This window comes from Manacus vitellinus, unplaced genomic scaffold, assembly GCF_001715985.3.
Source record: "Manacus vitellinus isolate BGI_N305 unplaced genomic scaffold, ASM171598v3 scaffold_61_pilon, whole genome shotgun sequence".
Lineage (NCBI taxonomy): Eukaryota > Metazoa > Chordata > Aves > Passeriformes > Pipridae > Manacus > Manacus vitellinus.
Window position 1 is genome coordinate 1,163,608 of NW_021940696.1, and position 12,252 is coordinate 1,175,859.

Consider the following 12,252-nt stretch of genomic DNA (forward strand, 5'->3'; position numbering starts at 1 on the left):
ACACAGGCATCAGACATCATTAAAAAAGCCAGAGGGCAGGGATAGATGGGATACTGAGAAGGAATTCCTCCCTGTGAGGGTGGTGGGGCCCTGGCCCAGGTTGCCCAGAGAAGCTGTGGCTGCCCCTGGATCCCTGGAAGTGTCTGAGGCCAGGCTGGACAAGGCTTGGAGCAACCTGGGCTAGTGGAAGATGTCCCTGCCCATGGCAGGGGGGTGGAATGAGGTGATCCTTCATCTCTCTTTCAACCCAAACCATTCCATGATTTCCAGAGCTTGCAAAGCATTCCCACCATTTTCCAGCACCAAGGGGCAGAAAACAGAAACAATCTGACTCACAGTGATTTTTCACACCACTTGACATGTTCTGCTTTACACAAACATGGGTTTGCTCACCTGGCCAAGCCGAGAGGCAGCTTCAGGGAATCTTTGCTTTCCCTTAATATTTTGAACATACTGAGAGGCAGCACAACAGGAAAATTTAAAAGTCCCAAAGGCTGAATCTCTTGAAATTTACAGATTACTTTTCAAAAATGCTTCCTAATATCATCAACTAGAGTGCTGATGTTTTCAATCATGACAGGAATTTACCAGCTACTGTATACAAAACATGCAAGAAACTCCAAAAGAAACAACAAACAACCAGCACGTATTTTAGTTATCACAGAATTACGGAATGGTTTGGGTTGGAAGGGACTTTAAAGATTATCTCATTCCCCTCTCCCTTGGGCAGGAACACCTTCCACTAGATCAGGCTGTTCCAAGCCCAATCCAACGTGGTCTAGTTGTCCATGTCATCCATGTCAAAGGGTCCAGAACTTACATTAAGTTCTGGAAGTGAAGCAAATGGATTCCCATCTGCGAAAAAGAACTCACAAAAAGTCCTTAGGGCAGAGCCAGCTGCTTTATTTACTATTTATGCAGCACCTAAATAAAGGAGTAGAGAAAAGAGGGGGAAAGACGCCAGTCAAAACAAGGAGCTCATCTTGAAAGCAGATGATGTTATTAGCAGCATGTTATTAACATCAAAGAGATGTGTGACACCAGCCACTGAAGGGAATTGGACCAACATATGGAAAGGTGTGGGCACTCCTGAGTAACACAGCCCTGTGGTGGGACTAATAATAGCCTAATAACTAGTCATAATTTTTATATTTTTTAAATTTCTTAATTTAATTTGGTGTATCTCCCGTTTAGAAACAGAACAAGACATTGGTTAATTAATCTGAAGCCACAGAATCGGTCAACGCTTGGGACAGAAAAAGTGCAGCACAAACAGAGGACATCAGACCTTTAGAGCAGAACTCAAACGATGAAGTTTACTCTCAAATAAAGTCATCTGGCAGAAGTGAGAAACCACACACCTCCCTCCCCCTTCCACAGTCTGTGCTCGAACTGGCTCCAGGACAGACACACTGTGGGCACTTCGATAACACCAAAGTCACTGTATGAGTAGCAGCAAGTCAAAATTGACTTTTGATTCACTAGTTGGGATATTAGTCAAAGTTTAACTGTACTAGAAAGGTTTTCCTACTGATTAAGCATTAAAATGATTTCAACCACCGCAATTAATGCAGCTCCATTTCACCAGAACCGTGTGGGACCAACATCGCTGCTTCTAAATTTACACATTTTTCCAGATCTTTCAGCACTCAGAAAAAGTACTTCTTATTTTAAGAAATTTCAGCACAAACACATCCTTCTCAGATTCATGCACAATATCCATCACGGAATGGGGATCAAAAATTATCTTTTAAATTATTTTTCCCCCAAACTAGCAGAAAACACTCACACAAGATTTTTCTTAGCTGCAAGATTTGAACGCTGAACTTAGATGCTACAAAAAGCAATAATGGGCATTTTAACATGCCCAATTATAATTTTAAAAGCTTTAAAAACCTTTTTTGTTTCGTGTTTTTCTTTCTCAGTAGTGACTTACAGTTAAAAAGAATAGTTCTGATCTCCAAGTCTTGCCATGCAAAAGAAGAGAGGAACTCATGATTTCATTTATGTTGGACTTTAACTTTTCTTTATCATGTTTTATTTACAAGTTGCCAAAAGTAGAGAGCCCATAGCCTTACCAGTTTGGAACAAATAATAAAAGTAACCTGACAAAACCAGATTATTTCTTTGATGCAGTCCTTACTTTCTGTTTGTTAAAAAAAACCAAACCAAACCATAACAGCCCACACAAAGTCCCATTTTTTGGCAAGACTTTTTGCAACAAGTCAGAGAGGTCATTCCTGAGGTGTGGAAGTGAGTATCTTTCAAAATTAAACCCTTGAAATCCTCCCTGGAAATGTACTGGGCTGTTTAGGCTCTCCTGGCACGTCCTTCCCTTCTGCCTCATTTCTTCACGAAGCTCCCACACTCCCACCACGCCCAGGGGGCTGCCCAGTGGTCTTTGTTCTGCTGGACACTTGGAGATGGCTGTAATTTCTTAGAGAAGTCTGTTTTCTTTGTCACCTTGCCATGATCGAGGTAATTACGCTCACCATTTTCAGTCAACAAAAATGCCACCATCTCACACCAACAGCAGCAAGTGCTGGTTCAAGACACCCTTTCAGGGGACAGAAAACCTGGGCTGCAAAACCTGTGTCCTACTCCCCAACTACCCAAACAACCAGGCAGGCAGGTTTTCTCCTCACATGTTTGCACAAAGTCAGAAATAATGTCCAACAGCTCTCCAAGCTAACACACATTTGCCTCAGATCCTCAGCCTCGTTAATTTTACCACAGCGGAGTCAAAATGACCCCACACCATTCCTGCCATTATTTGTTCATCCTCACAAGTTTCTTGTCACTTGACAGGAAATTTTTTATGGGAACATCAAGTGGCTGGGTCACTTTCTGCTCCAAGACACAAAAAACCACAGTGTCAAAGTACCTTCTTCACCTCTGAGCTCTTTGTAGTGGGACAAGCTCAACTGGAGACCTGGAGTTTTTCTGCACACGACCAGCAACCAAGAGAAAAGTTTCAATAAAACACCTTTATGTTCACCCAAAGGTGATCAGAGTCCAAGTGGATGCACTCAGAGCATCAGCCAGGCACAAACAAGAGCTAAGAACACCCTCCTCAATCAGTAAATAAATGGGATTTGAAACTGGAAAATGGCTAATGCTATTTATCCACACTACCCCATGCTCCAAAGAACACTCAACCCAACTCCAGTTTATCCCCTTTCCCCTTGCTCAGCTTGGCCACTCCTGCCCTAAATGATTAATGCCTGAAATCCTCACCCATTTATGCCTTGCAGAGGGTTTGTTTTCATCTTGGCTGTAACTTGCCCACAAAGCCACCTCTGTCTGGGTTCAATTTAAATTAAGATACACCAGAGCTAATTAAGTCTGCCAGCTGGGATATCAACCCGACCACATGAATACACAACTCTCCTTCCAGACTCCTTTTCCACAGGGAAAGGAGTAGGCACCCTCCTACAGAGCACACCGACTTTAACAGGGCTGCAGGAAAGGCAGGAATGTTATGGCTGGAATTAAATTGGCCAATTTAAGGCAATCAAACCCGTTTTTCTAAAGCCAGCCTGGAAGTCACGCTGGTGGAACACGCTCAGGGGTCTCAGTCATTTTGAGAATCACTTTGTCACCTGGGAAAACTGTCTCCCCAGCAATCTCTGGCCATCAGAAGGTATTAATAGTTGTTGGTTTTCTAACTGAGACCTCCTTTGAGAACTACACTAACCACTGAAAAGCATTGCTCAGCACACCGGGGCAGTGTGGGCACCCAGCTGGGGGCCTGTCCCACAGCACAGCCCACACAGAACCCGTGAACAGGGAACCCACCACCCTGTGGTGTCATTCGGGTGGGAAAGTCGAGGCATTTAGGGCTTCACCCTTTATTTTTGGTCTGTGAGAATCTCCAAGTAATTCAGGGGTCTCACCCCACCCCACTGAGCTAAAGGAAGGATTACAGCCTGGTTTAGTTCCACTGACAGTGTAGATTTGAATATTCAAAATACTCATTGACTATCCTTTTCTGTATTAAATGACTCCTTATGCAGACTTGCAAGTAAATCAGATTTCAGTTACAGAAGGAACAATTAAAAGTTTTCGAGATTCTGACCCTGGTTCCCTAGAGGGTTTGGGGTTTTTTTTCTTCTCCTCCATTAGTCTGTCAAAGATTTGAGTCCTGGCACAAAAACAACAACTCAGCACAGGCAGCAGAAACCATGGGCTACCACTTTACCCTTGAAGCTCCTTTCTCATTCTGGAATTGAAATCTGATTGTTGGATGGAAAACAGAAAACCCTCGTGGGTAACCACAACTCCAAAGTCTGCAAGTGCTGCTTTGAGGCCGTTTCCCCAGCACAGCTGGCTCCCAACAGGCAGAACACAGACCCAGCCAGGGCCTCCTCACACCCTCCCCGAGGGGCAGTCCTGGGTATCTTGTAGGGTTGGTGAAGAAATCACGTCTGGGCAGAAGTTGGAGTGACACAGAGGAGGATCAGGCAGCTCTGCCCAAAGCTCAACACATTCCACACACAGAACAGAAACTTCCTAGTGAAACATCTCAAAGAATTCAACAAGGAAAAAAGAAACCCACTCCAGTGGCAGATGATCAGAAGCCTCCTAAAGCAACATGAGCTTTTACAAGGCAAAACTGAAGAAGCCAGACTGGTTTGGTTTTGGCATTTCTGTCTAAATTGCCAAACAACTTTGCTCTTCAGCCCTGGGTGCCCCAGCTGGTGCTGCACTGCCTGGCATCACACACCACTCTCTCTACTCTGGGCTCTCTCTCCGTGTGAGTCAACTACTCCTGTGACATAAAACTCTGCTGTGGGGAGAACTTGCTGCTTCAACAGGCTGAAATGGAGGCAGCAATCTGCCCAAACTGCTTTACATTGGACTGACACGGAGAAAATGCACTGAGGGGACAAATCCAAGAGGGATTCCAGGCCTAGGTCATGTGTCCACAGAGTGGGCTTTAAAACATGTAATACATCATTTTCCAAGGGGAAAAAAATACCAAACTCCCCACTACTGCAGGTAGCTCAGGGCCAGGCTAAAAGATTTGCAGCACAGACAGTCAAAGACAAAGGAAGGGTTAATTTTAAGTAATAATAGCAACACCTCAATGCTGGGGAACCAAGGGCAGAGGCTTCTCTCCACAGCCACACTGCTCAAGTCTGTGCTCAGTCTCCAAAGGCTTTGGTGTTCCTGTTGTGCACCTGTGCTCAGGCACTTGGAAAAACCATCCCAAAGATACAGATAAAACCACACACAGAAGCACAAAACAGAAGCACGGAGCAAGAAGCTGTTTTAATTTGGAAAAGAAATTAGAGAAAACAAATAAAAGAGGGATGTCATTTCAAAGGAAACTTCATGCAAGAGAGGCAGTGCTCGCATCTGATGTACAGAAGGCTGCAAAAGAATTATTTATAAAGCCCAATGACACAGATTCTTCTATTGCTAAAGTGACTAAGATAAGATGAGCCGTTTGCTTTGACAGCTTCACTGTCGGCCTTCAGCATTCAGACTTTTGATGTCTGGAGTTGAAAACTAAATATTTTTAGACTCCATTTTCTTTCCAGGGTGTTTTCATATGAGAAGAAATAACCAAAGTTGAAAAGTTCAGGCCTGTCCATTCTCCATCTGTGAAGCTGCTGAACATAATTAGCTTGAAGAGCACGTTTACCTGTCAATGTGAGAGCAAGAAGCTTTCTACAAACTGCAGGGCAAGAAAGGCTGAACAAAGTGCAAACAGCCCCTAATCAAGGCATCACACAGGTGTGTGCTCACTGCTTGAACCTACTGCACACCAAAAAGGCACCCTGACCTCCACTGCAAACCCAAGTGAAGCAAACCCCATTTGAGCAGAACCCTGAACACTTCACCCACAGTCTGAAAGTGGAAAGAATCCAGTGAGGTGAATCATGGTGAGATCATCTCTGTAGCAATAAAGATAATAATGTGTGAAGTTTCAGCAGAAAAGGAGGTGATGCCTACAGGGTGCAGAAAGATGTTATTTATCACCCTATTTTTGTCCACGACCACACCACAGACATGCAGCTATGAACTGTAAATCCAGCATAGGTTTTACACAACTCATGGCAACAACCTGCTGGAAAAATGCAGCAGTCTGGGGTGATCTCCAGGGAATCAGCTTGGTCCTGACCACCACCTGCATGGGCTCTTTGGAAAGAGAACTTCAGATTTTTGCAGGGATTACATTGGGAAATTAATGCTTCCCACCAAATTGCAAGAAAACAGTATTTTACTGCAGCAAGGCAGTAAATGCAAGGTGTGGATTCTGTTTTCCCAAATTGAACCTGCACGGCTAAGCAGGAAATACCAAAGGCAGTTTTTAGGACGTAAGTGAAGAATACATTGTGATGCAGTGCTGGCACCAACAAACAGCCAGGATTCACCTCAGAAGGGGGCAGACACTGCAGTTAAAGGGTGGGATCTAGGGACCACTGATGAAGTGGGGACAGGGACAATCATATTTCCTGAGCATCCAGATGTATTAAAATGTAGCCATCTAATTTATTACTTACCTATGGGTATAAAAAGAATTATTACTAATAGAATTCTTCAATTTTTAAAGAAAATATCATAATTCAGAGTCTGTAATTCAGTTAAAAAAAAATTAAGCAAGCCAGTCTAGATTAAGGTTATCCAGTAAAACACTCTACCTATATGTTCAGTGATATAAATGCAGTCAGATTACGGTCAAGCTGGAAACAATCAGGTTTGCTTTGATGTTTGGAAGATGAACTGAAGCCAGAGTTACCTTCCCCCCACTCCTCAGCCTGCTGGGCTCTCCTCTGGGCCATCAGCCGGTTTCCCATGTTCCTGCGGCGCCGGGGCATCCCCTCTCCCCTCTCCTCCACCTGGGGACGAGGCCTGGCCACTGCTGCTGCTGCCACATTCTGCTGGTGCTCCTCATCAGCTGCAAAAAACCAAAATATTCCTGCTTAATTTCATAATTTAATTCGTTTTTCCCTTCTGCCTTCAATTCCAAGTTACCAACAGCGAAGACCCCGAAGTCCCTTTTTCCCCCCTTTCTAAAGTATTTTGATTTTCTTTTAAATTTTATTTTCATTTTGTACTTGTGTAACTCAGCAGTAGATTCATCTGATCGAAACCTCAGAGCAGGAATCCTTGAGAGTGGAAGATGTAAATTGTTAAACCCGAAACAAAACCCCATGAGCAAATAAGGATCACAAATTACAGCTGAAATAAACACAGTTACGGGGTAACTTCATTCTGTCCCATGGATTTAAACTCCCACAAGCACATGTAGGGGCAGCAGGACACCAAAGGTCACTGCAGCTCCTCTCTGAGTACTCTGTAGTTACTAATTAAGATCTGACAAATGAGGAATATCCTGACAGGAGCAGCTGGCAGGAAGGAACTGACCGGCTTCAGGACTGTTTCAGAGGTTTTCCATAGAAAACTCTCCACCAGGTTTTTTTTTTTTGAGACCTCCTGTTGCCATTAACAACGGCAGTCAGGCCAAAACAATCAGATAATGGTAAAACATCATCCCTGATACCTGCTTTGCATATTCCGTTTATAAGCCAAACTGATATTTGTGTATGTTGTTACTTGCTCAATCCTGCAGAGTATTAAACCTTAATTCAGGCAAATATTCAAATGATCTCATGGAAATCTGCAGAACTAGTCATTTACTTCAACTCAGCACACATTTATTTTGTGCTTTGCTGGATTATATTGTGTCCCAGCAGGAGCACAAAATGCTTTCCACGCTCTGCCAAGTCTCCAGCATCCTCTCATCCAAACAATGCCTTCCTAAAAAAATTAATATTTGCATATCTACCATCAGAAAATGAGATTCATTATGACAACAACTATCCTGGGATCAAAGGTGTGCCTGCAGCTCACCTCAGTGCATCTCCATCCTTCAGAGAACCTGACTTTGGGACTGATAAGGGCACAGCTGCAGCACCAAGCTCAGCACAGGCAGCATTTGACCAGCAGAGCCCTGAGCCTGCTCTGTAATAAGTCCCTAAGTCCAGGCTCCAGAGATCCCATTATTTGCTTCAGGGCTTGTCCAGTCCTATTCACAGCATGACAATGCTCATTTTGGATGCTACAGGTAATATTTTCCTGCAAAGGCAGAGCAGCAGATCACTTATTGGTCACTGCTAAATGCCAGAGACACTCTGCAAAAAACCTTTTACACAAATGCAGTATTTCCCTTACTAAGGTCTTGAGATACAATGCAATTCAAACCTCAGCATCCCTTCACCTGCAGAAGTCAGTGTGTGTCTCTCACTAATTGCAAATACTCATTCATTCTGGTTTTGGTTCCTGTTGTCCTGTGAAACAGAGACTGTTTTGCATTTTGTGAAAGAGGAATCTATTTTTATAAGCCATGTATTTATTTCAGACTGAGGAGCTTAGCCCTCACAGAGTGAAATGTGTGAGCCAAGCCCTCCTCTTTTCCCAGTTTCATTCTCTACAGGACACTTGGAAATTCCTCAAAGGGACGAGTGTGAACAGGGCTCAGGCTGAAGCAAAACTCACCAAACCTGACCCATATCGTGGTCAAACACACAAGGCAGCAACTGGACTTGTCAGATCTCCAAAACAATCACACAAACAACAGAAGACACCCAGACACTCTGGATTGTCATTTTGTAGGAAAAAGATATGTTTTAATAAAGCTTTCCTTCTTCTTCCCTCTTCCTAAAATATTTATCTTGACTGCAGTTTTTTTTTTAATAGCACAGAGTGGTTGGACATGAGCCCAGGGGTGCCCAGGTGGCCAAAAAGTCCAATGGCCCCTGGTCTGTGCCAGCCCTGGTGTGTCCCAGCCCCAGGGCAATGCCCGTCCCTGTGCTGGCACTGCTGAGGCACCTCCAGCCCTGGGGGCAGAGACATGGAGGGGTTGGAGTGTGTGCAGGGAAGGGAACGGAGCTGGGAAGGGGCTGGAGCAGCAGGAGCAGCTGAGGGAGCTGGGGGGGCTCAGCCTGGAGAAAAGGAGGCTCAGGGGGGACCTTCTGGCTCTGCAACTCCCTGACAGGAGGGGGGACCCGGGGGGGGTCGGGCTCTGCTCCCAGGGAACAAGGGACAGGAGGAGAGGGAACGGCCTCGAGTTGTGCCAGGGGAAGTTTAGGTTGGATATGAGGGAAGATTTCATCACTTAAAAGATTGCCCAGCCCTGGCACAGCTGCCCAGGGCAGTGGTGGAGTCCCCACCCCTGGAGGGATTTCAAAGCCATGTGGATGTGGACTTGGGGACATGGATTAGTGGTGGCCTTGGCAGTGCTGGGGGAATGGTTGGACTCGATGATCTCAGAGGCATTTTCCAACCTTTTTGGTTCTAGGATTCCACAGCTTCTGTTTGCCAGGCATTCAGCTGGGCAGTCCTTTCAAAAACATCAATGTCAGTCACTGCAATTCTTCCCAACCTTCACAGGAGAAGAAAATCCTCATTTACTCTGCTGCAACACACCTGAACCTGGTTCTTCAGGGGTCAGAGGTTTGTCTACGTGACTCCAGACACAGCATTTGCTGTGACATCCAGAAAGTCAAGCAGTGCTCTGTCTCCCTCTGAACTGTGTCAGTGACGGGGTGGCACTGGAGGCTTCACAAAACACAGAGGATACACTTAAAAATCACTTTGCTTTGATAATAATTCTCTCTGGGGTCAGTCCCTGCCGGTTTTTTCCCCTCCCCCTGCAGCACAGGGCGGGGTTTGGCAGCTGCACTTCCCTGAACACATCTCTTCACTCCCCTGGAGCTGCACAGGCCTCAGAAGTGGCACCCCAGGATAAACCAAATCATGCAGAGATTAGTCACACAAGGACTAATTAGACTTGATACAGAGCCATCCGAGTGAGAATTAATGACCAGCACCACAGAGGTGAGACAAGGGATCTCCAGGCTTTGCAGAACAGCAGGCCAGGCTAAATTAATTAGATAAACCCCTCAAATTAACAGGCAATACAAACAAAGCTTCAACAGATGTCTGGAAAACGGACATGTGTTCAGTGTGTATCTTCAGCTGTGTGTTCTGCAGTGTCTGACCCAGCCCTCCAAAGCCCAGGGAACACATCCTTGCTGGGCACTGCAGCTCTGCCTCAGTGTTCAAGAAGCATCAGCACAGTGCAGAGATGATTTCATCTGACTTTTCAGCCAGTGCACAGCAACTGTGGCACTGGCTGTGTCCCCTTCCTCGGGGAGAGTGAGCAGAACTGTGCCCTGAAAGCAGAAATCTTTCCTAAACTGGGCATGAAGCACCAGCCCCATCACTGCAAAGTGAAATCTTTCAGAGCCCAGGCGTTTTAGGACCTGAATTTCCACCCCCTGGGTGGAAATCTGCCCCTTCACAGAATTTTGCAGACTTCCACTGGCTCAGAGCATAAATATTTTTTTTGAGAAGCAACCCCTTGCTTATCACAGCAGCTTATCTTCAGCTCTATCAGAGCAGCAAGCGCAGCAGGGTGTCACCTGGGCTGGCACGGGCAGAGCTCCACCTGCTGCTGCCTCACAACCTGGTGGCACTTCCCACCACGGTGGCACCACCCTGAACCTTCTGCCTTCATCCAAAACCTGGGAAATCCAACCAGGAAGCGGCCCCAGATGCCCCAGCTGGAAGTGTGCTTGGCTTCCCTGCAGAGGGGCTTCGTCCTCCTGCAGCTCATCACAAACGGATGTAAAAAAGCCAGAAACGCTACTTGGGTTTTTTTCTGTTCTCGGCAGAACAAGTCCAGGCACGATCCTGCTGGGAACACTGTGCTGCTCCAAGTGACCTCTCAAAGCAAATACAAAGGCACAGGATTTACCTCTTGTGATTCTTAGCTCCCTAAAGAAGGCAAGCCCTGAACATTTTAGAAAGGCAATTTCCAAGAGAGAACATAAAGTGAAGCTGCTGCCACAATCCCTGGACATGAACAGGAAAAGGTGAGAGCTCCCACCACTTTTCCAAGTCAAATGTCTCTGGTTTCCAAGTCTTTTCCATGTGGCAAAGTAGATTTCCTGGCAGATTTACTTCCATTTTCCATGTAAGAAAAAGGAACAGGAAAGCAAATTCCTGCTTAAGACTAAATTGGCAGATATTAAACAACCCACAGCCCCAGCAGGTTTGAAAAAATAATTTCTGTTGTGCACAAAGTCATCCCCACCAGATTAAATTCTGTGAAGGATTTTATCATGACAGAAACCAGGATATTAAGGTAGAAATTACCTTAAAACCACAATAAAAAAAGGCAAGACCAATGTGGAAGTGTCAAAAAGTTAACTCTGAAAAAGAAGCTTTGAAAGAATTAAATTATCCTGAATGTGAACTAACTTTAACCAAGTTGCTCAAAATCAGTATTAAAAGTTTTTTTTTTAATAATTCACACTATTTAAAACAAATGTTTGGGCTTCAGTTTAGGACTCTGAAAGCTTAAAAAGAAAATCAACCCTCCCAAGCCCCACAGACCCTGATTTATCTACGTCCAGCTCAGGAAATGATGTCCCTCACTTTTACCAAAAGCTCAGCTCTAAGCCATTAGGAATTTGATGAAATTCCATCAGTTTCCAAATCTTTCCAAGAGACAGATTTAGACCAGGTCTGTATAAGCAGAGGTGTGAGGGAAAATGTGTTGGAAAACTTAATTATTATTTAATTAATTTAATTTTAATTTCATTCATTTTTTTATTTATTTCATTTTATTACTATCAGCCAAAACTGCTTTTAACACAGAGTCTTTACCAGAACAGTCTTGCACTGAATAACTCTTTTTATACAGGAGGTGTGGGGTTTTTTTTCCTCTTAATTAAAAATTATCAAAGCTACTCCCCCAAAAGAAAAATACCACAAACTCCAACCCCAAACCACCCCATATCTGCAAAACCTGTGGTGATAACTGGAATTCAGTGTTTGTCCTGGCTAAACATCTTAATTTGAGACCTGGCAGCCAAACAACCTCCCTGCTCCCACTGTGGAAACACAAGCCTGATAAGTCTGTGGCCACATCTGACTTCTTCCCATAACACTCAACTCCCACCCAAAAAAGGTCCTTCCATCACAGTGGAACTGGCAGAGTTTTTTATGGTTGGACTGGAGGCTTTTAAAGGTCTTTTCCTTTCAGAAACTTAAAGGATTCTGTGATCTAACACTGGTCAGCAGTGGCACAGTGGCTGTTTGAGGGAGGGCTGGAAGTGCTTCATCATCCACCAGCTCCCAAAACACACCTGAAGTGGCCAAAAGGAGCAGAAGAGGGAAAGGGACCTGCCCACCTTCCTGTCTGACAGGAACATTAACCCAGGAGCTGCCAGG

General features: G+C 44.8%; 1 protein-coding gene across 1 annotated transcript in view; it reads right to left on the minus strand.

Moving 5' to 3' along the window:
• The window catches only part of DDRGK1 (DDRGK domain containing 1), a 28,827-nt gene extending 21,902 nt beyond the window's left edge, over positions 1–6,925 (minus strand). Inside the window, exon 1 of the mRNA XM_018083208.2 lies at positions 6,749–6,925. Within this exon, the coding sequence (XP_017938697.1) occupies positions 6,749–6,827 (79 nt within the window). The 5' untranslated portion in view covers positions 6,828–6,925. The remainder of the gene's footprint in view (positions 1–6,748) is intronic.
• Between the last annotated feature and the right edge of the window lie 5,327 nt (positions 6,926–12,252).